Source organism: Triticum urartu, chromosome 6A (assembly GCF_056163025.1).
Source record: "Triticum urartu cultivar PI428250 chromosome 6A, HENAU_Tu73, whole genome shotgun sequence".
Taxonomy (NCBI): domain Eukaryota; kingdom Viridiplantae; phylum Streptophyta; class Magnoliopsida; order Poales; family Poaceae; genus Triticum; species Triticum urartu.
In genome coordinates, this window is record NC_141878.1 from 28,749,673 (window position 1) to 28,776,278 (window position 26,606).

Here is a 26,606-nt window from a genome sequence, read left to right on the forward strand (position 1 = left end):
TGAAAAGATTTGTGAGGTTTTCATGGATGACTTTTCCGTCTATGGTTCCTCTTTTGATGATTGCTTGAGCAATCTTGATCGAGTTTTGCAGAGATGTGAAGAAACTAATCTTGTCTTGAATTGGGAAAAGTGCCACTTTATGGTTAATGAAGGTATTGTCTTGGGGCACAAAGTTTCTGAAAGAGGTATTGAAGTTGATAAAGCCAAAGTTGATGCGATTGAAAAGATGCCATGTCCCAAGGACATCAAAGGTATAAGGAGTTTCCTTGGTCACGCCGGATTTTACAGGAGGTTCATTAAGGACTTCTCAAAAATTTCTCAGCCTCTAACTAATTTATTGCAAAAATATATACCATTTGTCTTTGATGATGATTGTGTAGAAGCATTTGAAATACTTAAGAAAGCATTAGTCTCTGCACATGTTGTTCAGCCACCTGATTGGAACCTACCCTTTGAAATTATGTGTGATGCTAGTGATTATGCTGTAGGTGCTGTTCTAAGGCAAAGAGTTGATAAGAAATTAAATGTTATTCATTATGCTAGTAAGACTCTAGACAATGCTCAAAGAAACTATGCTACTACTGAAAAAGAACTCTTAGCAGTTGTATTTGCTTGTGATAAGTTCAGATCTTATATTGTTGATTCTAAAGTAACTATCCAAACTGATCATGCTGCTATTAAATATCTTATGGAAAAGAAAGATGCTAAACCTAGACTTATTAGATGGGTTCTCTTGCTACAAGAATTTGATTTGCATATTGTTGATAGAAAGGGAGCTGAGAACCCCGTTGCAGACAACTTGTCTAGGTTAGAAAATATTCTTGATGACCCACAACCTATTAATGATAGCTTTCCTGATGAACAATTAAATGTTATAAGTACTTCTCGTAGTGCTCCATGGTATGCTGATTATGCTAATTATATTGTTGCTAAGTTTATACCACCTAGCTTCACATACCAGCAAAAGAAAAAGTTTTTCTATGATTTAAGACATTACTTTTGGGATGACCCACATCTTTATAAGGAAGGAGTATATGGTGTTATTAGACGTTGTGTACCTGAGCATGAACAGGAATAGATCCTACGCAAGTGTCATTCCGAGTCTTATGGAGGACACCACGCTGGAGATAGAACTGCACATAAGGTATTGCAATCTGGTTTTATTGGCCTACTCTCTTCAAGGATGCCCATAAGTTTGTCTTGTCTTGTGATGAATGTCAAAGAATTGGTAATATTAGTAGACGTCAAGAAATGCCTATGAATTATTCTCTAGTTATTAAACCGTTTGATGTTTGGGGCTTCGATTATATGGGACCTTTTCCTGCCTCTAATGGATACACACATATTTTAGTTGCTGTTGATTACGTTACTAAGTGGGTAGAAGCTATTCCAACTAGTAGTGCTGATCATAACACTTCTATTAAAATTCTTAAGGAAGTTATTTTTCCGAGGTTTGGAGTCCCTAGATATTTAATGACTGATGGTGGTTCACACTTTATTCATGGTGCTTCCGTAAAATGCTTGCTAAATATGATGTTAATCATAGAATCGCATCTCCTTATCACCCACAGTCTAGTGGTCAAGTAGATTTGAGCAATAGAGAGCTCAAATTAATTTTGCAAAAGACTGTTAATAGGTCTAGAAAGAATTGGTCTAAGAAACTTGATGATGCATTATGGGCTTATAGAACTGCATACAAAAATCCTATGGGTATGTCTCCGTATAAAATGGTCTATGAAAAAGCATGTCACTTACCTCTCGAACTAGAACATAAGGCATATTGGGCTATTAAAGAGCTTAACTATGATTTTAAACTTGCCGGTGAGAAGAGGTTATATGATATTAGCTCACTTGATGAATGGAGAACCCAAGCTTATGAAAATGCCAAGTTGTTTAAAGAAAAAGTTAAAAGATGGCATGACAAAAGGATACAAAAGTGTGAGTTTAATGTAGGTGATTATGTATTGCTATACAACTCTCATTTAAGATTTTTTGCAGGAAAACTTCTCTCTAAATGGGAAGGCCCCTATGTTATCGAAGAGGTCTATCGTTTCGGTGCCATAAAGATCAACAACTTCGAGGCACAAATCCGAAGGTGGTAAACGGTCAAAGAATTAAACACTATATCTCAGGTAATCCCATAAATGTTGAAACCAATATTATTGAAACCGTAACCCCGGAGGAATACATAAGGGACACTTTCCGGAACGTTTCAGACTCCAAAAAGTAATAGGTATGTGGTACGGTAAGTAAACCGACTCCAAAACAATTTTAAGGCAATATTTCTCCGTTTTGGAATATTTAGAGAAATAGAAAAATAAGTAGCAGTCCGGGAAGGACACAAGGGCCCCACGAGGGTGGTGGGCGTGCCCTACCCCCTGGGCACGTCCCCCTACCTCGTGAGCACCTCGTGTGCTTTCCGGGCTCCGTTTTCTTGCACGTTACGTATTTTGGTCGGTAAAAATTCATTATATAACCTCCCGAAGGTTTTGACTCCCGTATCACGCAAACCTCCTGTGTTCTTGTTTCGAGCTGTTTTTCTGACAGATCTAGATTATCATGATGCCCCCAAGTGCTTCCAAGGACAAGTTCTTCGAGAAGGTCATCAACCCTTACCTCGCGGTGGTGCTGCGACACCCTCAAACCATTGAGATGCGTGATGGGTTGTTGCACATCCGCGATGTTGAGGGACCAAAGGGAACCGGAAGCGTGGAGATGAGGCTCGAAGCAATGGAGCAACAAATTTTCAAGTGCCAGGGGATGGTGGAGTGTGGAATCAACGCTAGCCACACGATGCTCGCGGAGTTCACTAACAACTACAAGCCAGATGCCAAGAACACCGAGGAGGCCATCTTCAAGCTATATGAGATGATCGAGCACCTCCAAGCCCAAATCTATGACCTGCAAAACCAAAACTGTGAGTATGAATATAGATTCAAAAGAATGAGTTTGGCTGCAGATTCGAGGATTCCGGAAACTCGATCATTCTTCTATGATGGTGAACCTATGCCTTGGAAGATGGATGACAAGCCCGCATCATCAACAATACCTCCACCTTCTTCACCAACCAAGGAGATATAATCACATGGGTATGGGCACTCCCCTTGGCAACTGCCAAGCTTGGGGGAGGTGCCCCGGTATCGTATCACAATCACAACTCCTATCTTTACCGTTTTTCTTAGTTCGATCCTATTAGTAGTATCTTGATCTAGTAGAATAAAGTTGATGGCATGATCTAGTTTTGAGTTTTGTTTTATGATCTCTCTACGTAATCGAGTCCGTGAGCTATATATAATAAAGATTAGTGTTGAGTCAAGGGCTTGATTATTTTGCCATGATCCTGGGTGAATAAAAGAAAAGAGAAAAAGAATAAAAAGAAACAAAAAGTTCATATTGATCTTATTGAGAGTAATTACTTCACATAGAAAGAGTATGATGATTAAAAGTTGTTGGGAGTTGGCAGACATAGCTTTGGTCATTGTTGCAATTAATAGGAAGTAATAAGGAAAGAGAGGTTTTCACATATAGATATATTATCATTGACATCTTTTATGATTGGGAGCACTCATTAAAATATGACATGCCAAAGAGTTGATGTTGGACAAGGAAGACAATATAATGAGTTATGTCTTTCTTATATCTGAGATAAAGTATGTTGTCATGGATCCTCTAACTTGTTGAGCTTGCCTTTCCCCCTCATGCTAGCCAAATTCTCAGCACCAAGTATAAATACTACTTGTGCTTCCAAATACCCTTAAACCAGTTTTGCCATGAGAGTCCACCATATCTACCTATGGATTGAGTAAGATCCTTCAAGTAAGTTGTCATCGATGCAAAGCAATAAAAATTGCTCAAAATGTGTATGATTGATTGGTGTGGGAGAAATAAGCTTTATACGATCTTGTGATCTGGAAGTAATAAAAGCGACGGACTGCATAATAAAGGTTCATATCACAAGGGGCAATATAAAGTGACGTTCTTTCGCATTGAGATTTTATGCATCCAACCATAAAAGCACATGGCAACCTCTGCTTCCCTCTGCGAATGGCCTATCCTTTATTATTATCTTCTACCTTATGCAAGAGTCATGGTGATCTTCACCTTTTCTTTTTCATTTCATCCTTTGGCAAGCTCAGCATGTTGGAAAGAACATGATATATATATATATATATATATATATATATATATATAATTGGATGTAGGGGAGCATGAACCATTATTGTTGACATTAACCTTGAGGTAAAAAGTTGTGGGGCAAAACTATAAGCCCCTATCTTTCTCTGTGTCCGATTAAAACTCCGTAACCACAAGTATCGCGTGAGTGTTAGCAATTATGGAAGACTAAATGATAGTTGAGTATGTGGACTTGCTTTTTAGCTCTCACATAGACTCTTTCCGATGTTATGATAAATTGCAATTGTTTTAATGACTGAGATTATAGTTTGTCGGAGCCCAATAAGGTTTATGATTTATGCTTTTGCATTGTGAATAGATCATCACTTGAACATAAGTAATCATATGAAAAAATCTATATATGTTGCTGTTCTGAGAATAATCATGATGCCTTCATGTTCGTATTTTATTTTTATCGACGCCTCTACCTCTAAACATGAGGACATATTTATTGTTATCGGCTTTTCGCTTGAGGACAAGCGAGGTCTAAGCTTGGGGGAGTTGATACGTCCATTTTGCATCATACTTTTATATCAATATTAATTGCATTATGGACTGTTATTTCACTTTATGTCACAATACTTATGGCTATTCTCTCTTATTTTACAAGGTTTACATAAGGAGGGAGAATGCCGGCAGTTGGAATTCTGGGCTGGAAAAGGAGCAAATATTAGAGACCTATGCTGCGCAACTCCAAAAGTCCTGAAACTCCACGGAACACCTTAAAATAAATAAAGAAAAATCCTCGCCAAAGATGAAGGCCAGGGGGCCCACACCCTGCTCACGAGGGTGCCCCCCCTAGGGCACGCCCCCCTACCTCGTGGGCCCCCTGGTGGCTCTCCGACGTCCTTCTTCTCCTATATCAGGTCTTTCGATGGAAAAAAATAGGAAGGAACTTTTCGGGACGAGACTCCGCCACCACGAGGCGGAACCTTGGCGGATCCAATGTAGAGCTCCGGCAGAGCTGTTCTGCCGGGGATACTTCCCTCCGGGAGGGGGAAATCATCACCATCATTATCACCAACGCTCCTCTCATCGGGAGAGGGCAATCTCCATCAACATCTTCACCAGCACCATCTCATCTCCAAACCCTAGTTCATCTCTTGTATCCAATTCTTGTCTCAAAGTCCGGAATTGGTGCTAGTAGGTTGCTAGCAGTGTTGATTACTCCTTGTAGTTGATGCTAGTTGGTTTATTTGGTGGAAGATCATATATTCAGATCCTATATGCATATTATTACCCCTCTGATTATGAACATGAATATGCTTTGTGAGTAATTACATTCGTTCCTGAGGACAAGGGAGAAGTCTTGCTATGAGTAGTCATGTGAATTTGGTATTCGTTTGATATTTTGATAAGATGTATGTTGTCTAGCCTCTAGTGGTGTTATGTGAACGTCGACTACATAACACTTCACCATTATTTGGGCCTAGAGGAAGGCATTGGTAAGTAATAAGTAGATGATGGGTTGCTAGAGTGAGAGAAGCTTAAACCCTAGTTTATGCGTTGCTTCGTAAGGGGCTGATTTGGATCCATATGTTTCATGCTATAGTTAGGTTTACCTTAATACTTTTGTTGTAGTTGCGGATGCTTGCAATAGAGGTTAATCATAAGTGGGATGCTTGTTCAAGTAAGAATAGCACCCAAGCACCGGTCCACCCACATATCAAATTATCAAAGTATCGAACGCGAATCATATGAACGTGATGAAAACTAGCTTGACGATATTCCCATGTGTCCTCGGGAGCGCTTTTCCTATTAGAAGAGTTTGTTCCGGCTTGTCCTTTGCTACAAAAGGATTGGGCCACCTTGCTGCACTTTATTTACTTTTGTTACTTATTGCTCGTTACAATTTATCCTATCACAAAACTATCTGTTACCACTTATTTCAGTACTTGCAGAGAATACCTTGCTTTAAACCGCATATATTTCCCTTCTGCTCCTTGTTGGGTTCGACACTCTTACTTATCGAAAGGACTACGATAGATCCCCTATACTTGTGGGTCATCACCCAGAATTGCTGTTTTTTTGCCTATTTTAGGGTTTCGAAGAAAAGGAATATCAAACGGAGTTCAAACGGAATGAAACCTTTAGGGACGTGATTTTCTCACCGAACATGATCCAGGAGACTTGGACCCTGCGTCAAGAAATAAAGGAGGAGGCCACGAGGTAGGGGGCGCGCCTACCCCCCCCCCCCCAGGTGCGCCCTCCACCCTCGTGGGCCCCCTCTTGCTCCACCAACTGCTTCCTCCTATATATACCTATGTACCCCCAAACGATCAGATACGGAGCCCAAACCCTAATTCCACCGCCGTAACTTTCTGTATCCATGAGATCCCATCTTGGGGTGTAACGCCCCGAGACCGATGTGCCAGGTGTCGTCCAGTTATTCGCTGTTGTTGCGTTGTCTTTGCTTGCATGTCATGCATTGCATATCATGTCATCATGTGCATTGCATTTGCATACATGTTCGTCTCATGCATCCGAGCATTTTCCCCGTTGTCCGTTTTGCAATCCGGCGCTCCTATGTCACCCGGTGTCCCTTTCTACCTTTCTTTCGTGTGCGGGTATTAAACATTTACGGATTGGACCGAGACTTGCCAAGCGGCCTTGGTTTACTACCGGTAGACCGCCTGTCAAGTTTCGTACCATTTGGACTTCGTTTGATGCTCCAACGGTTAACCGAGGGACCGAAAAGGCCTCGTGTGTGTTGCAGCCCAACACCCCTCCAAAGTGGCCCAAAACCCACCTAAACCCTCTCCATCTTCCAGAGCGTTCGATCACGATCGCGTGGCCGAAAACCGCACCTCATTTGGACTCTCCTAGCTCCCTCTACCTATAAAAGAGCACCCCTCCCCGAAATTTCGGATCATTTCGCGGATGAACCCTAGCCATCTCCCTCCTCACGCCGCCGGACACGTCCATCCCGCACCGGACATGTACGCCGGACGCGTCACCCCGGCGAATCAGGGCGCGCCACGTCGCCACGCCGCCCCTCTCCTCCAACCAGGCCATGCCACGTCACCTCCCCGCCGGCCTCTCTCTCCCCGCAGCCCGCCCAGGCCCGGATCGGGCCCGCGGGGCCCAACCGCCGCCGCCAGCGGAGAGCCCGCGCACGCTGCCCGCCATCTTCTCGGCTTCCGGCCTGCCGGAGCTGCGCCGGCCACCGCCGCCACCACCGGAAGACGCCGGCGCCGCCCATCCCGTCGCCGCCCGGCTCCCAGCCTTCCAGCGCCCGAGCGCTCGCCGCCCGCGCCCTCTGTGCACCTCGCCGCCGCCCGGTTCCCGTCGGCGCCCGCCCCTGCCGGAGCTCGCCGCCCCGCCGCGGCCTGCTCCCCGCCGGTGCCTGGAGCTCCCGTCGCCGGCCTCCCCTCACCGTAGTCAACTCTGACCAGATCCGGTGAGGCTGGACCAGATCCACCAGTCCCTGGATCCAAACAGCCTCCCCGCGCCCCGGATCCTCTCATCCCGCACCACCTCGTCCACCCGTTGACTTTTCCTGAGGTATAATTTCACTAAGTCCCCGAAATTCCCAGATCCATATGCTCATGTTCATCATGTCGTAACTCTGCATCCGTAACTCTGATTTGAGCATATAGCATATCAAAATGTTCATCTCAGAGAGTACATCATTTCATCTCATTGCATCATTTTCATTTGAGTTCATCTTGATGCCCGAAATGCTGTTGGAAGAATGCTATTTGAGATAATTGTCAGATCTGCTGCACCAAATAGCTATTTGTCATTTTTGCCATGATTATTGTGTGCATGATATGCCCATGAGCTCTACATGTGTTTTGTTATATGCCATGCCATCTTTCCAGAGGTGCTATCCATGTATTTTTGTGATGTGTGTGGTGACTAGCACAAGCTTGCAAAGTGGAGCATTCGTTAATGCTGATTTCAGGGACTTAGCATTTCCACTAAGTCCTTGATCTGTTTATTTCAATATGCCATATGTTCATGTTGCTTCCTAGTGATCCATGCCTCTTTTGAGGATGATAAGTAAGGATGTTTTGTTAATCTTGTAGTGCTCTATCCATCCATGTCTTTGTTTGCAATTATGGAGCACCCTAGCTTGAGTCAATCGAGCTCTACTTTTTCTATTTCATGAATCTGGGCAGATTGTCTACTTGTTAGCAATTTTGCCGAGGATATTGTAGTTGATCCGTGCATGCTATGTTATTGTTCTTGCCATGTCTAGCTTGTATTTTGTGTATTCTTGGTGGGTGTATACTTAGATTGTCATGACTTGCTCTGTAGTGAGTGCATCGAGCTCGTAATCATGCCTACTTGATATCTGATTTGCTTGCTCCAATTTTTCACTGTCTGTAACCTGATTATGTTTTTGCCATGTTCACATGCTTGCAATTGTATTTTCTGATCCCTTTTGAGTCAAGGTCACTAAGAGACTTTTGTTAAGCTCTTTGAGTAGCTTCATGCCATGCCTTGCTTTGCCATGTTAAGGTCCTATAGCATGTAGTTTTATTGCTCCAAAGTGTGCTATCTGATCTGAAATTCCAGACAAGTGTTAATTTCACTAAGTCTGAAATCTGTTTGTCAAATGCATTTTTGCCATGCTTGTTTGAACCTGCTAATGGATGAATTGGACGTAGCTCAGTGTTCATCTTTTGTTAAGCATCTTGAATGTATCGCTGCCATGTATTTTGTTGTCATGTTTGAGTGCTGTAGCATGTTTGTCTTGTTGCATTTAGATGGCTACTTGCTGTATATCGCAGACCGGTGTCATTTGTTTTGCTTGCCATTTCCAAACCGTGCATCCGATTCCGGTGATATTTATATCGATTTCAACCGAAATCACCTCACCTTTCCAGTGGCACTCTTTGACTTCCAAGTTGAGGCCAGGTCCAATCATTCCTTTCCCAATCATGCATATGCATCGCATACCGCATCCCGCATATCATACCATGTTCATGTGTTGGTTGTTTACTATGTTGTGTGCTTCTTTCCGGTGTTTGCTTCTTCGGGTTGGTTCCGGTAACGTCGTGTTTGTGAGGACCCGTTCGACTACGTCCGTTTGTCTTCTTCATGGACACGTTCTTCTTCCTTGCGGGATCTCAGGCAAGATGACCATACTCTCAAAATCACTTCTATCTTTGCTTGCTAGTTGCTCGCTCTTTTGCTATGCCTATGCTGCGATACCTACCACTTGCTTACCATGCCTCCCATATTGTTGAACCAAGCCTCTAACCCACCTTGTCCTAGCAAACCGTTGTTTGGCTATGTTACCGCTTTGCTCAGCCCCTCTTATAGCGTTTTTAGTTGCAGGTGAAGATTGAAGTTTGTTCCTTGTTGGAACATGGAGATCGTTCCTTGTTGGAACGTTGTTTACTTGTTGGGATATCACAATATCTCTTATTTAATTAATGCATCTATATACTTGGTAAAGGGTGGAAGGCTCGGCCTTATGCCTGGTGTTTTGTTCCACTCTTGCCGCCCTAGTTTCCGTCATATCGGTGTTATGTTCCCGGATTTTGCATTCCTTATGCGGTTGGGTATAATGGGAACCCCTTGACAGTTCGCTTTGAATAAAACTCCTCCAGCAATGCCCAACATTGGTTTTACCATTCGCCACCTAGCCTTTTCTTTCCCTTGGGTAGGCCTGCCCAAGGGTCATCTTTATTTTAACCCCCCCGGCCCAGTGCTCCTCTGAGTGTTGGTCCTAACTGAGCTACCTGCGGGGCCACCTCGGGGAAACTTGAGGGTTGGTTTTACTCGTAGCTAGTCTCATCTGAGTGTGCCCTGAGAACGAGATATGTGCAGCTCCTATCGGGATTTGTCGGCACATTCGGGCGGTGTTGCTGGACTTGTTTTACCATTGTCGAGGATGTCTTGTAACCGGGATTCCGAGTCTGATCGGGTCTTCCCGCTAGAAGGAATATCCTTCATTGACCGTGAGAGCTTGTGATGGGCTAAGTTGGGACACCCCTGCAGGGATTTGAACTTTCGAAAGCCGTGCCCGCGGTTATGGGCAGATGGGAATTTGTTAATGTCCGGTTGTAGAAAACCTGAAGTTGACCTTAATTAAAATGCATCAACCGCGTGTGTAACCGTGATGCTCTCTTCTCGGCGAAGTCCAGGAAGTGAACACGGTGTTGGAGTTATGCTTGACGTAGGTTGTTCTAGGATCACTTCTTGATCATAGTTTCTCGATCGCGCTTTGCCTCCTCTTCTCGCTCTCATTTGCGTATGTTAGCCACCATATATGCTAGTCGCTTGCTGCCACTCCACCTCATACCTTTTACCTTTACCCATAAGCTTAAATAGTCTTGATCGCGAGGGTGTGAGATTGCTGAGTCCCCGTGACTCATAGATACTTCCAAAACCAGTTTGCAGGTGCCGATGTTACCGAGCAGGTGACGCAACCAAGCTCAAGGAGGAGCTCGATGAAGACCTTGTCCTTTGTGTTGTTTTGGTTCAGTCGATCAGTAGTGGAGCCCAGTTGGGGTCGACTGGGGACCTTGTCGCATTTGGGGTTCTTCTTTTATTTTGGTTCCGTAGTCAGACCTTGATTGTATTTGTGTGATGTAATGCTTTATTCATGTATTGTGTGAAGTGGCGATTGTAAGCCAACTATGTATCTCTTTCCCTTATGTATTACATGGGTTGTGTGAAGATTACCTCACTTACGACATTGCTTTCAATGCGGTTATGCCTCTAAGTCATGCTTCGATACGTGGGAGATATAGCCGCATCGAGGGCGTTACAGGGGCCTGTTCCGGAGCTCCGCCGGAGGGGGCATCGATCTCGGAGGGCTTCTACATCAATACCATAGCCTCTCCGATGAAGTGTGAGTAGTTTACCTCAGACCTTCGGGTCCATAGTTATTAGCTAGATGGCTTCTTCTCTCTTTTTGGATCTCAATACAATGCTCTCCCCCTCTCTTGTGGAGATCTATTCGATGTAATCTTCTTTTTGCGATGTGTTTGTTGAGACCGATGAATTGTGGGTTTATGATCAAGATTATCTATGAACAATATTTGAATCACTACAAGAAATATGTCAACTTGTGACCACCACTATTGATCACTGAATGGTCACAAATTTCCATTTGTGACCTTTTTGTGACCAAAAACATAAGGTCAAAAGCTAGCCGTCATAAACTGACTATAGCGACCTTTCTTCTGGAATGGTCGAAGACGTTTATGACCATAATACGTCTACTGTGGCGTTTTGGTCACTAGCAACCTCCCCAGGCCACGTAGGCATCCAGCGTGGCAATCTGACGTGGCACAAGATTCAGCCCGGTCCAATTCGGTTTTCTACATGGGCCTAGCCCATTAATTCAGCCCATTTATGATTTTTTTTCCTTTTAATTTTGGTCAGCTACATTGGCCTAGCCCAGCAATTCGGCCTTTTATTTTCTAGGCCTTTGGCCTTTTTGCTTCCATTTCTTGTTTGGGCCTTGGCCTTTTTACATTCCATTTTAGACCAGGTCCCACTAGTCAGATCATCCAATTATGTCCCACTTGTCAGTTTTTCTTTTGTTTGTTTCCCATTTTAAAGGACTCACTAGTGAAATTGGACACCAAGGGTGTTGTTTAGGCCCCCCACGTTAGTTCACTATTTGTGCAATAACCAATAACTTAATTCAAACAGAGGCAATAACACATACAATTTCAAACGACGGCCAAACAAAGTACTTTACAGTCATGGCAGTACAAATCAGGTATTCAACTATAAAATACACCTAATATTAACATGGCCAGCTCCAGGGAGCTAAAACACATAGTTGGGTGCTGGTTTTCTTCGGGATTCTTCTCCTGGAGCTCTTGTACACCAACTTTTGACGAATGAAGGCCAATATCTACAGGTTATAAATCAAAAAAGAAAGGAAATCAAGTGAAGCCGTGCATATAACATTCTCCTAACAATGAAAAATAGCTGCTGAAGTTGAGATCTAATAAGAAACCGTGCATATAACATTCGCATAACAGCAAAACTGCGATATATTTGTAAAAGGGCAAATGATAAGTACCAACCCATGCATTTGGTGAGAATATAACAACAGATTAACAGCATATTGTTTAGCATCAATGCAGCAACAATACAAAGAGCTGGTATCAATCAGAGCACAAATTAAGAGAAATTTACGGTCCAGGAGCCGACCTTCCAAAGGAGCAGCATGGTGCGTCATTGTGCCTTCATCGGGAGTTGCAGGTCGGAGTTGTGAGCTGCTGCTTTGCTTCCCCATATAAGACACTAGGTTCTCTCCTAAGATAGCAACCCAAAAAACAAAAAACATGATTAGGGAGCTGGTACATAAGAAAAGGAATTCATGCACGAATGACATATACAACTAAAAAACAGGATATGAAATATTATTAGAATTGCATATTAGATGGCTGCAAGATAACTTTTGCTTCATATAAAGTAACTAGAGTTAGCACCCAAAAACTAGAATTTACTAATGTGTTTGTCACACTACCAAAATTCAAGACAAACCATGACAGGGAGACGAGTGAATTGCAGCAGAGGAGGCATCTAATTTGACTACCACAATCATTGAGTGAAAGCAAACATCAAATAATTCAGAAATTTCTGAACTGAATGGAAGCAAGTTTGCACATGACACAGCAGGTCTGTGGTCCCTAATTAGATTAGATATTCCGACTCATGAGCTACATGCATAGACACTTACTAGAACCTGCATGTGCTTAAACTAGAAATAGAACAAAAGAAAATTGAACCTATCTAACTCCAGGTTGTTCCACTGCAACTCGGAATTTGCTCAACCGTATGTGTACATGCATCAGGGCATACATAAAATATTCAAGTCAATATTCTTAGCTAACTGTGATGTAATGAAAATAATTACTTAATGACTTGAGGTAAAAATTGATTTTAGACATCAAAATTTGCAGCGCTCATTTCAACCATGTTCAGATAAACTTGAGGTAAATTAGCAGTAAGGATATTAGTTACAAGCTAGGTGTGTAACTGCTGTCAACACCACCACCACCAGAGACACGCAAGATAAGCATCAACACCATCATGATCACAGGAGCACATATATAAAGCAAGTACACATGGGCAGCTACTGACAGACCCTAGAACCGCATGAATTTATCACCAGAGAGCTCCAGTAGGAGTTGATGCTTGGTTGCAGCAACTAGTAGAGCCCCACATCCAACCCAAATCATGGACAAGGCCATGCAAGAGCTACACCAAAGAAGAAGGAACGGGGAGGAGCTCACCAGAGGGAGGTTGTAGCTGTAGCGGAGACTCAGCCACACCACGGCTGTGGTGTGACCATCACCACATCCAGGAGAGGGTCTGGAAGCCGCCGAAGCACCACTGTGGCGATCAGGGCAAGCGTCGGGTACAGTGGCGCCACCCCAGGGACATCACCGCACATACATCTCCGGCCTTGCCCTGTTTCAAGAAATGTTCAGAACAACTTTGTCAGACTCGATCAATTCTGAATTCTTTTATGTATGATTGGTTATCTTTGCAAGTCTATTCGAATTATCAGTTTGGTTTGGCCTACTAGATTGATCTTTCTTACAATGGGATAAGTGCTTAGCTTTGGGTTTCTTGCGGTGTCCTTTCCCAGTGACAGTAAGGGCAGCAAGGCACGTATTGTATTGTTGCCATCGAGGATAACAAGATGGGGTTTTATCATATTGCATGAATTTATCCCTCTACATCATGTCATCTTGCTTAAGTTGTTACTCTATTTTCATGAACTTAATACTCTAGATGCATGCTAGATAGCGATCGATGAGTGGAGTAATAGTCGTAGATGCAGGCAGGAGTCGGTCTACTTGTCTTAGACGTGATGCCTATATACATGACCATACCTAGATATTCTCATAACTATGCTCAATTCTATCAATTGCTCAACAGTAATTCGTTCACGCACCGTAAAATACTTATGCTCTTGAGAGAAGCCACTAGTGAAACCTATGGCCCCCGGGTCTATCTTCATCATATTAATCTTCCAATACTTAGTTATTTCCTTTGCTTTTTACTTTGCTTTTATTTTACTCTGCATCTTTATCACAAAAATACCAAAAAATATTATCTTATCATATCTATCAGATCTCACTCTCGTAAGTGACCGTGAAGGGATTGACAACCCCTTGTCGCGTTGGTTGCGAGGAGTTATTTGCTTTGTGCAGGTACGAGGGACTTGCGCGTAGCCTCCTACTGGATTGATACCTTGATTCTCAAAAACTGAGAGAAATACTTACGCTACTTTGCTGCATCATCCTTTCCTTTTTAAGGAAATCCAACGCAATGCTCAAGAGGTAGCAATTCACCAAGGCTTTGCCCACACAGAGTTTTGAAGACTTCAAGTATAATCTCAACTTGATGAAGTTGTGATTAAGGGAGGGTGTTAAAACGCAGCATTGTAGAGATAGACATAGGGATACATGTTTAAGTAGTTTCGGTGGATATCTCCTCTAACCAAACTCCTCTCTCTTAACCCTTCTTCTCCAAGCATGTAATCTGAACAAACTCTTGTATGCGTTGTTATCCAGGGAGATGCACCCCTGCCATATAAACATGCAATGCGTCCCTCCAAGGAGGTAAGACGCTTTCCGCCTATCGCACAATTTTTTGTTGCTAGATTAACTTCGCGCGGTGTGTGAGGGAGAGACTTAATTAAAAATCTCTCGCCCCGCACTAATTAAACTTCGTCAATACACGTTAACCCCGTGAAGATCATCCATCTTCATTGCACTCTCGTGTTTGCGACAGTTCACGTTTACTATGTGATCTACGTACATGCTCCTTTCGACGAGGAAGAATCAGCTCCTAGATTGGCTTGAGGAGGTAGATGGGCATTCCAACCCAGTCCTGGAAGGAGAATCTAGTGAAAGCTACGGAACATCAATGTTCTCAAAGGTGAAGGTATTCACATGGAGAGTTGCTAGATCATTAATTCCTGCAAGTGATGTTAGAAAGCATCAGAACATGGCGACTACCCCTGAATGCCTGATATGTTTGGCTGCAAACGACTCATGGCGACACTCTCCGATCCACTGCAGAATTGCTCACTGTGTATGGGCTTTAATGGATGAGGAACTAGTGGAGGTAATTATTTTAAGCTATGGTTGTTCTGGCTATTCCATACTTCGTCGCAGGATGAGCTCGTGAGAATCCTCCTCGCCATGTGGGCCATCTACTGGGCACGTGGACGTGTGATTCATGACAAGCAATTCTCGAGCAGGTTCATGTTCATAAACAAGTTTCTTGAGGACGTGCAAGCGACCCATGCATGTGATTTGAGAAGTCTAGGGGGCCGCATGTAACTGGGGTGAAACATGCCAATGCTCCCCCCACCCGCTGAGCTGTGGCTGCGATTTGCATGGACAAGCATGAAACTTATCTCGGTCGGCAGTCGTTTATGAAGGATTGGTGAACCCCGCTAGTTTGGTGGCGCAGGCCTGCAACAAAGCTCTTTCACTTGCCATGGCTCTTCACCAAACCTCGATTTTCGTCGCAGCATATTGCCTGGAAGTCATCAACAACATCAAATCCTCGCCAGCGTGTCATTATGCTGCCATTCTTGGTGAAATCGATAGCAGACGATGATCTCTCTCTAGGAGGCTACTTTTGGCAATGAACTTCGCCAAAACAATGCACATACACACTGACGACTTCCGGTCAATCTCTCTCTAGGAGGCTATTTTGCGCATATGCATCTTTATCCATCGGGGGGCCGTGTTTGGCTTCTTTCTTTACCAAATATTATTTGTATTCCCTCGAACGTTGTTACGATTCAATATAACCTGATGGTTCCGAAAAATAAGTAGGCTCAAAGGAATTCTCTGTTTGACGCATTATGCGCCAAACAGTCTTTTTTTTAGAAACACACGTCAAACAGTCTTTTTTAGGGGTAAGCCAAATTTTATTACTCAAAATCCACAGAGAGTGGGATACAAGACCGGTCATGGGGATCGCCAAGCCACAAGTGGCGCCCTGGACCCCTTCTAAGAGAGAATTTGGCTAGGCTATGTGCTTCATAATTAACAGCACGACTTTCAAAAGAAAAAGAACATTGAAAAAGAGTAGACCGAAGATTGATTTCAGACACAATGGCCCCATACTGTCCTCTGCCGCCCGAATTGATGTCCGAGACAACTTGCTTGCAATCCGATGCAACTATGAAGTTGTTGATGAGAAAATCCTCCGCGAGGCATATTGCTTCTCTGCATGCCAACGCTTCCAAAGAAGCTGGATCATCCACGCCCTCCACCACAAGAGCGGAGCTCCCAAGATAATTTCCACTTGAATCACGGCATACCGAAGCTGCTGACCCGCCTCTCCCTAGCCGAACGGCAGCATCCACGTGTATTTAGGCAAAACCCAATGGTGGAGCCTTGGGCCGAAGTGGACCTGTTGTGCCCGTACTGTTGAGGAACGTAGTAATTTCAAAAAAAATCCTACGCACACGCAAGATCATGGTGATACATAGCAACGAGAGGGGAGAGTGTTGTCCACGTACCCTCGTAGACCGAAAGCGAAAGCGTTAGCACAACGCGGTTAATGTAGTCGTACGTCTTCACGATCCAACCGATCAAGTACCGAACGCACGGCACCTCCGAGTTCAGCACACGTTCAGCCTGATGACGTCCCTCGAACTCTGATCCAGCCGAGTGTTGAGGGAGAGTTTCGTCAGCACGACGGTGTGGTGACGATGATGATGATGATCTACTGACACAGGGCTTCGCCTAAGCACCGCAACAGTATTATCGAGGTGGGCTATGGTGTAGGGGGCACCGCATACGGCTAAAAGATCAAACGATCAATTGTTATGTCTCTAGGGTGCCCCCTGCCCCCGTATATAAAGGAGAAAGGGGGGAGGTGTGGCCGGCCTAGAGGGGGCGCGCCAGGAGGAGTCCTACTCCTACCGGGAGTAGGACTCCCCCCCTTTTCCTTGTTGGACTAGGAGAGAGAAGGGGAAAGGGGTGGAGGAGAAGAAGGAAGGGGGGGCGCCGCCCCCCTCTCCTTGTCCTATTCGGACTAGGGGGAGGGGCGCGGCCCTTGCCCTGGCCGCATCTCCTCTCTTCCACCAAGGCCCACTAAGGCCCATTAAGTTCCCGGGGGGTTCCGGTAACCTCCCGGTACTCCAGTAAAATCCCGATTTCACCCGGAACAGTTCCGATATCCAAACATAGGCTTCCAATATATCAATCTTCATGTCTCGACCATTTCGAGACTCCTCGTCATGTCCCCGATCTCATCCGAGACTCCGAACTAACTTCGGTACATCAAAACACATAAACTCATAATATAACCGTCATCAAACTTTAAGCGTGCGGACCCTACAGGTTCGAGAACTATGTAGACATGACCGAGACACTTCTCCGGTCAATAACCAATAGAGGAACCTGGATGCTCATATTGGCTCCTACATATTCTACGAATATCGTTATCGGTCAAACCGCATAACAACATACATTGTTCCCGTCATCGGTATGTTACCTGCCCGAGATTTGATCGTCGGTATCTCAATACCTAGTTCAATCTCGTTACCGGCAAGTCTCTTTACTCGTTCCGTAATACATCATCCTGCAACTAACTCATTAGTTGCAATGCTTGCAAGGCTTAAGTGATGTGCATTACCGAGAGGGCCCAGAGATACCTCTCCGACAATCGGAGTGACAAATCCTAATCTCGAAATACGCCAACCCAACAAGTACCTTCGGAGAAACCTGTAGAGCACCTTTATAATCACCCAGTTACATTGTGACGTTTGGTAGCACACAAAGTGTTCCTCCGGTAAACAGGAGTTGCATAATCTCATAGTCATAGGAACATGTATAAGTCATGAAGAAAGCAATAGCAACAAACTAAACGATCAAGTGCTATGCTAACGGAATGGGTCAAGTCAATCACATCATTCTCTAATGATGTGACCCCGTTAATCAAATGACAACACATGTCTATGGCTAGGAAACTTAACCGTCTTTGATTCAACGAGCTAGTCAAGTAGAGACATACTAGTGACACTCTATTTGTCTATGTATTCACACATGTATTATGTTTCCGGTTAATACAATTCTAGCATAAATAATAAACATTTATCATGAAATAAGGAAATAAATAATAACTTTATTATTGCCTCTAGGGCATATTTCCTTCAGTCTCCCACTTGCACTAGAGTCAATAATCTAGTTCACATCGTCATGTGATTTAACATCAATAGTTCACATCACCATGTGATTAACACCCATAGTTCACATCATCATGTGACCAACACCCAAAAGGTTTACTAGAGTCAATAATCTAGTTCACATCGCTATGTGATTAATACCCAAAGAGTTCTAAGGTGTGATCATGTTTTGCTTGTGAGGGAAGTTTAGTCAATGGGTCTGCCACATTCAGATCCGTATGTATTTTTTAAATTTCTATGTCAACAATGCTCTGCACGGAGCTACTCTAGCAAATTGCTCCTACTTTCAATATGTATCCAGATTGAGACTTTGAGTCATCTCGATCAGTGTCAAAACTTGCATCGATGTAACCCTTTATGACGAACCTTTTGTCACCTCCATAATCGAGAAACATATCCTTATTTCACTAAGGATAATTTTGACCAATGTCCAGTGATCTACTCCTAGATCACTATTGTACTCCCTTGCCAAACTCAAGGCAGGGTATACAATAGGTCTGGTACACAGCATGGCATACTTTATAAAACCTATGGCTGAGGCATAGGGAATGCCTTTCATTCTCTCTCTATCTTCTGCCGTGGTCGGGTTTTGAGTCTTACTCAATTTCACACCTTGTAACACAGGCAAGAACTCCTTCTTTGATTGTTCCATTTTGAACTACTTCAAAATCTTGTCAAGGTATGTACTCATTGAAAAACTTATCAAGCGTCTTGATCTATCTCTATAGATCTTGATGCTCAATATGTAAGATGCTTCACCGAGGTCTTTCTTTGAAAAACTCCTTTCAATCATTCCTTTATGCTTTGCAGAATAATTCTACATTATCTCCGATCAACAATATGTCATTCACATATACTTATCAAAAATGCTATAGTGCTCCCACTCATTTTCTTGTAAATACAGACTTCACTGCAAGTCTGTATAAAACTATATGCTTTGATCAACTTATCAAAGCGTATATTCCAACTCCGAGATGGTTGCACCAGTCCATAGATGGATGACTGGAGCTTGCATATTTTGTTAGTACCTTTAGGATTGACAAAACCTTCTGGTTGCATCATATACAACTCTTCTTTAATAAATCCATTAAGGAATGTAGTTTTGTTTATCCATTTACCAGATTTCATAAAATGCGGCAATTGCTAACATGATTCGGACAGACTTAAGCATAGATACGAGTGAGAAACTCTCATCGTAGTCAACACCTTGAACTTGTCGAAAACCTTTTTGCGACAATTCTAGCTTTGTAGATAGTAACACTACTATCAGCGTCCGTCTTCCTCTTGAAGATCCATTTAATCTCATTGGCTCGCCGATCATTGGGCAAGTCAATCGAAGTCCATACTTTGTTCTCATACATGGATCTCATCTCAGATTTCATGGCCTCAAGCCATTTCGCGGAATCTGGGCTCATCATCGCTTCCTCATAGTTCGTAGACTCGTCAATGTCGAGTAAGATGACCTCCAGAACAAGATTACCGTACCACTCTGGTGCGGATCTCACTCTGCTTTACCTACGAGGTTTCGGTAGTAACTTGATCTGAAGTTACATGATCATCATCATTAGCTTCCTCACTAATTGGTGTAGTAGTCACAGGAATAGATTTCTATGATGAACTACTTTCCAATAAGGGAGCATGTACAGTTACCTCATCAAGTTCTACTTTCCTCCCACTCACTTCTTTCGAGAGAAACTCCTTCTCTAGAAAGGATCCATTCTCAGCAATGAATATCTTGCCTTCGGATCTGTGATAGAATGTGTACCCAACATTTTATTTGTGGTATCCTATGAAGACGCACTTCTCCGATTTGAGTTTGAGCTTACCAGGTTGAAAGTTTTTCACATAAGCATTGCAACCTCAAACTTTAAGAAACGACAACTTAGGTTTCTTCTCAAACCATAGTTCATACGGTGTCGTCTCAACGGGTTTAGATGGTGCCCTATTTAACGTGAATGTAGTTGTCTCTAATGCATAACCCAAAAACGATAGTGGTAAATCGATAAGAGACATCATAGATCGCACCATATTTAATAAAGTATGGTTACGATGTTCGGACACACCATTACATTGTGGTGTTCCAGGTGGCGTGAGTAGTGAAACTATTTCACATTGCTTTAACTGAAGGCCAAACTCGTAACTCAAATATTTTACTTCCGCGATCATATTGTAGAAACTTTTATTTTTGTTACGATAATTCTCCACTTCACTCTGAAAGTCTTTGAACTTTTCAAATATTTCAGACTTGTGTTTCATCAAGTAGATATACTCATATCTGTTCAAATCATCTGTGAAGATCATAAAATAATGATACCTGCCGCGAGCCTCAATATTCATCGGACCACATACATCAGTATGTATGATTTCCAACAAATCTGTTGCTCGCTCCATTGTTCCGGAGAACGGAGTCTTAGTCATCTTGCCCATGAGGCATGGTTCGCAAGCATCAACTGATTCATAATCAAGTGATTTCAAAAGGCCATCAGCATGGATTTTCTTCATGCGCTTTACACCAATATGACCTAAACGGCAGTGACATAAATAAATTGCACTATCATTATTAACTTTGTATCTTTTGGCTTCAATATTATAAAAATGTGTATCACCACGATTGAGATCCAACAAACCATTTTCATTGGGTGTATGACTATAGAAGGTTTATTCTCTAACTTACATGAATAACCGTATTGCAATAAACATGATCCAATAATATTTATGCTCAACGCAAACACTTAATAACATTTATTTTAGGTTTAACACTAATCCCGAAAGTATAGGGAGTGTGCGATGATAATCATATCAATCTTGGAACCATTTCCAATACACATCGTCACTTCACCCTTAACTAGTTTCTGTTCATTCTGCAACTCCTGTTTCGAGTTACTATTCTTTAGCAACTGAAATAGTATCAAATACTGAGGGGTTGCTATAAACATTAGTAAAGTACACATTAATAACATTTATCTCTCCCTAATAATAAAGCACGGATTGACTTCGTGGGTTCACCGTCACAATACGCTTCTTCCCATGAATTTACGCTTTCAATTTTTTTTCAACAAGTCCATATTTTTTTCCAAAATCCAAGATGGTACTAATTCACCGTCACTTTCCTTCTTCCGCACAACCAACGCCATAAAAACTGCCCGAGGCCGTCCAATCTGTTCGATCGTGTATGCAGAGATCGTGACCGTATCAAACAAGAGACCGATCCAAGTATCACTAGTCCCGACCAGATCCGAGTCAGCTCTTCTAGCCTTCCCCTTGCCTTTAAATATTGTAGGAATCGATTGCCTTGCATCAAATCGATCCAAACTTCCAATCGAAATCGAGTGTTCCAAGCTATCAGGTATGGAAGAGAATCATGGTCTCGAACACCATGGACGGAAGCAAAGTCGATGGATCACGCTGGTCAGCTCCTACGGCGAGCGCTTCGTGATCACGCAATAGACGGCAGCGCTGTCACATCCACCACATGATCGAGGACAAGTGCGTCGAGAACGGTGTCCCGCTCCGCCGCCGCAACAAGCACCAAGGTCATCGAGTGCTGCAACATGCACGCCGCCGCCCGAGGTACCAGCTCCATGTCCGGCCAGCAGGACCTCAAGAGCTAACAAGCTGCCCCACGATCCTTAATTCACGTATACTAAATCAGGCCCTCGAGCGGCAAGACCTCGCAACGGCTCGACGAGTTAACTGATTTCCGCCGCCATGGCACTTCCATGAGCCATCGCCCACAAGTGGCTGCTACTTGCCACCCCGTGCCTAAACTACGGCACTCAGCGATCCCGCGAGCCCGTGACTGACAGCGTCGCTGACTGGCGGTGCCGCCTGCTGCTCGCCCGTAGCTAATCTGCAGATTGGATGCACATAAGATAATCTGTCCCTAGGAAATAAGGAACAAATTATTTGTCAGCGTATCATCACAGCTAATCTGTCCTGTTCCGGTAATGCCTAATGCATTGGCTTTCTAGCAGTATATTGATCCCTGCTCAAGGTAGCTCTGTGTCTCTGATTATTTCTCTCCCTGTGATGGAATTAATCACCATATGTCTGATGCACATGTAATGTAATGGAAATTTCTCACTTTTGTGTACATAGACATGTATCATAATTTACTGCCAATTGTACGTAGCCCACTTCTGTTCTGTTTCTCTCCCTGAATATGTTCTCTAGCTAATTATCAGAGTAGGCATCTAGCTAATTATACATTATCTTTTGCATTGCATGTTGATACAAACGTGATTTCACTTCCGATTGGATGCACCTAAAAGCTAAGCTATTTGTTGGTTGCAACTGTGCTGCCTTGAATTAACTGCTTCTTTTTATACAGATTTTTTCTCTCTGTATTCCTGACCAGCTATCTATGCAAATTTATATAGTGAAGAAAATTATTTATCTCTGTTTTATAACTCTTAACTTCTAAGCAGGAGATGCCTATGGCAATTTTGGGATTCAGCTCAAGGTCAGCATTTCTTGGTACAGGTCACTACTACGTGCTAAGGATTGGTCAAATTTTGACAACTTGATCCACTAAATTTAGTGGGAAAGTTGGCTGAGAATAAATTTGAAAGGAGAAATCATCCGATAAAGTTCTAGACTTCTTTCACCAGGACAAAAGGAAAAACATTTTGCTATATTCTAATTGTATGATCTGCATACAACCTTGGTATCCAGGTCATGTGTGATCCGAGATATAACGCTGTCAATTTGGAAAAAAAACAGTCTTAAGAAGCATGCTCTCTTAATTAGAATTGTTTTTACTAGAAAACTGATCCTAGGATGTTAAAGACTTGTGCCATATCATTCTTCTTGAACCATGTGTTGCTCATGGTCTTTATCTGATGCGATGTACTTATACTGTCTGCCGCTACTTAGCTTGGTTTCCCCAAGTGAAAGCAAGTCTTCATGCAGTTGCAGTCCTTTTGACATGAAAGAGTAGTGTTACAAATCCTTCACGCTTTGAATACTCCTACTGCCACACATGTTTATCAGCTGCATGTTTCTATTTGTAAAACTCCATGTTGAAAAGGAGTTCTATTGTAGGTATTCCTTGCTTATTTTGTGGGATTTTAATTTATATAAGGACAACGCAAAAAAGATATAAAGGAGAAGAGAGAAGACAGTATGACACACATCTTCAGGAGGCAGAGCAGGCTCAGCCGATATTAGTGTATCTGGACATCAGTTTGAAAGTTTTGGACACACCGAAAAACCTGACAAAGGACACACATGAGGTCTATTCAAACATTAATAATTTGAACTTAGTGATGGTATTTCTGGATAGGCATTGCTATTGCACTCAATGCCATACAACCAGAGCCCCCGCCACGCCAACGGCTATATGCATCACCGTGACATCGATTTTTTTCTCTCCCGTTGCAACGCACGGGCATGTTTCCTAGTAATAATAAAGCACGGATTGATTCCGTGGGTTCACCGTCACAATACGCTTCATATTTCCCTAATAATAATAATAATAATATATCCCTAATAATAAAGCACGGATTGACTCCGTGGGTTCACCGTCACAATGCGCTTCTTCCCGTGAACTTACGCTTTCAGTTTTTTTTCTTTAACACGTCTATATTTATTTTCTATATCCAAGGTGATACTATAATCTATGTATATTCCCCCACCGCGTTGTTGTTTCCATCCGCCCCGTCTCCCCACTTGTGTTTACAGAACCCCCTTGAGTTTTATGGAAATAAACCCGCAATCCTGGTCACCGTTATTCGTAAGTTAACATACCGCTTCGTTTTGCTGTTCTTCACATGCCATCGCCTATCCCCACCGGCCACCCACGATCCCCAATTCATGCCACATGGCCGCCCGCCGCCGGGTGCTGCTACGCCCCGAGCACCGTCAATGGCCCTGTTTGGATACTCTAACACAGTTAGAGTTAGAGTTATTTTCTAACCCACTCTAACTCAAATAAGCACCTCTCCACCAGGATAGTTGGGTTAGATGGAACTAACCCACTCTAACCCTACCTGTTTGGATACTTTTGGGTTATTTAAGCCCCCAACTAACTCAAACTAGCTCTAACCCCATGATCCAAACAGGGCCAATGTCTCCGTTGCCTGCTTAGGCCCGCCCTCTTCATCCCCCTCCCCTCATCGTCCTCCAATGCCCCGAGCTCCCCTCGTCAGGCCGCAGACCACCTGCTCCTCCCGATGCACTGCCCACGCACGGCCACGTCTCACCTGGCTGTCCACTCACACATCTCCTACCTCGGTGGTCCGGCGAGCGGCGCCGGCAGCCATGGAAAACTGCCACGGGTGCGGCCAGTCCGAGCTCCAGGTAGGTCGGTCCAAAAAGAAAAGAAAAAACTGTGACCCCGTCCTCCAATACGCCACCTGCTCCCATCCATTCAGCACCGCCGCCCGCTTCAGCACCTGCTCGTCGGCCGCCACCGTGCGGAGCCACCTGCCAGCTCTTCGCCCTGCCTTCCTAGGCCGGTAGGCTTTCTGTTGGAAATATGAGCAATTTACCAAATGATTTTATTAACAGAAATACTAGATAAAGCATGACTAATATAGTAGAGATAAAACAAGTCATGCGTTCTGACAGAGAGAAGGTAAATAGCTTCTGCACGTACGGGAGGTCGGGGAAGAAGTCGTACAGGACTCAGGAACTTTGTGGCGAGAAGGGGATCTTCTGGTGTGTCTCTCTGGAGAGGACAACCCGCGTCGTGCGAGGCGTGGCGAGGCGGGCGGCGGAGGAGGAGCGCGCGTGGATGTCCCTCTTGTTCTCATGCTCATACATGTGGGGAAAGAACCTCCCTTGTAAAGAGGTCCAACTCCCTCTAAACTAGCAATGTGGGACTAAACTTTTGTTCCACCTCTTGCCTTGCACAAATGGGCTGCGTGGGCCTCTAGGATTTATTAGGAATTTCTGAAACTGCTATTGGGCTAGGCCCAAAATAGACAAAATTCCAGCACTTTCCACCACAGCCACGCACCACTTCGCCTCCCCCTGCCCATTGCCTCCTACACAATTGTCTCGAATCACAGGAGCTGCCTCTCATCTCTCTCCCTGTAGTGATGATGCATTATGGGCTTATAGAACTGCATACAAAAATCCTATGGGTATGTCTCCGTATAAAATGGTCTATGAAAAAGCATGTCACTTACCTCTCGAACTAGAACATAAGGCATATTGGGCTATTAAAGAGCTTAACTATGATTTTAAACTTGCCGGTGAGAAGAGGTTATATGATATTAGCTCACTTGATGAATGGAGAACCCAAGCTTATGAAAATGCCAAGTTGTTTAAAGAAAAAGTTAAAAGATGGCATGACAAAAGGATACAAAAGTGTGAGTTTAATGTAGGTGATTATGTATTGCTATACAACTCTCATTTAAGATTTTTGCAGGAAAACTTCTCTCTAAATGGGAAGGCCCCTATGTTATCGAAGAGGTCTATCGTTTCGGTGCCATAAAGATCAACAACTTCGAGGCACAAATCCGAAGGTGGTAAACGGTCAAAGAATTAAACACTATATCTCAGGTAATCCCATAAATGTTGAAACCAATATTATTGAAACCGTAACCCCGGAGGAATACATAAGGGACACTTTCCGGAACGTTTCAGACTCCAAAAAGTAATAGGTATGTGGTACGGTAAGTAAACCGACTCCAAAACAATTTTAAGGCAATATTTCTCCGTTTTGGAATATTTAGAGAAATAGAAAAATAAGTAGCAGTCCGGGAAGGACACAAGGGCCCCACGAGGGTGGTGGGCGCGCCCTACCCCCTGGGCACGTCCCCCTACCTCGTGAGCACCTCGTGTGCTTTCCGGGCTCCGTTTTCTTGCACGTTACGTATTTTGGTCGGTAAAAATTCATTATATAACCTCCCGAAGGTTTTGACTCCCGTATCACGCAAACCTCCTGTGTTCTTGTTTCGAGCTGTTTTTCTGACAGATCTAGATTATCATGATGCCCCCAAGTGCTTCCAAGGACAAGTTCTTCGAGAAGGTCATCAACCCTTACCTCGCGGTGGTGCTGCGACACCCTCAAACCATTGAGATGCGTGATGGGTTGTTGCACATCCGCGATGTTGAGGGACCAAAGGGAACCGGAAGCGTGGAGATGAGGCTCGAAGCAATGGAGCAACAAATTTTCAAGTGCCAGGGGATGGTGGAGTGTGGAATCAACGCTAGCCACACGATGCTCGCGGAGTTCACTAACAACTACAAGCCAGATGCCAAGAACACCGAGGAGGCCATCTTCAAGCTATATGAGATGATCGAGCACCTCCAAGCCCAAATCTATGACCTGCAA

At 43.6% G+C, this 26,606-nt stretch overlaps 1 protein-coding gene across 1 annotated transcript; it reads right to left on the minus strand.

Moving 5' to 3' along the window:
* Nucleotides 1–11,829: 11,829 nt before the first annotated feature.
* On the minus strand, nucleotides 11,830–12,460 carry LOC147963490 (uncharacterized). The gene is made up of 2 exons (XM_087531319.1): nucleotides 12,304–12,460; nucleotides 11,830–12,001 (listed from the first exon to the last, which is right to left on the minus strand). Exons 1-2 carry the CDS (start codon nucleotides 12,437–12,439, stop codon nucleotides 11,868–11,870), a joined length of 270 nt encoding a protein of 89 aa, XP_087387445.1. The 5' UTR covers nucleotides 12,440–12,460; the 3' UTR covers nucleotides 11,830–11,867.
* Nucleotides 12,461–26,606: the final 14,146 nt, after the last annotated feature.

What these genes read in the sequence shown, in the direction of transcription:
- LOC147963490 (XM_087531319.1), bottom strand. Translation starts at nt 12,439, where the DNA reads ATGTTTTTTGTTTTTTGGGTTGCTATCTTAGGAGAGAACCTAGTGTCT. An exon ending in CCATGCTGCTCCTTTGGAAG is followed by an intron (nt 12,002 to 12,303) that starts GTCGGCTCCTGG and finishes TATAACCTGTAG; the next exon opens with ATATTGGCCTTCATTCGTCA.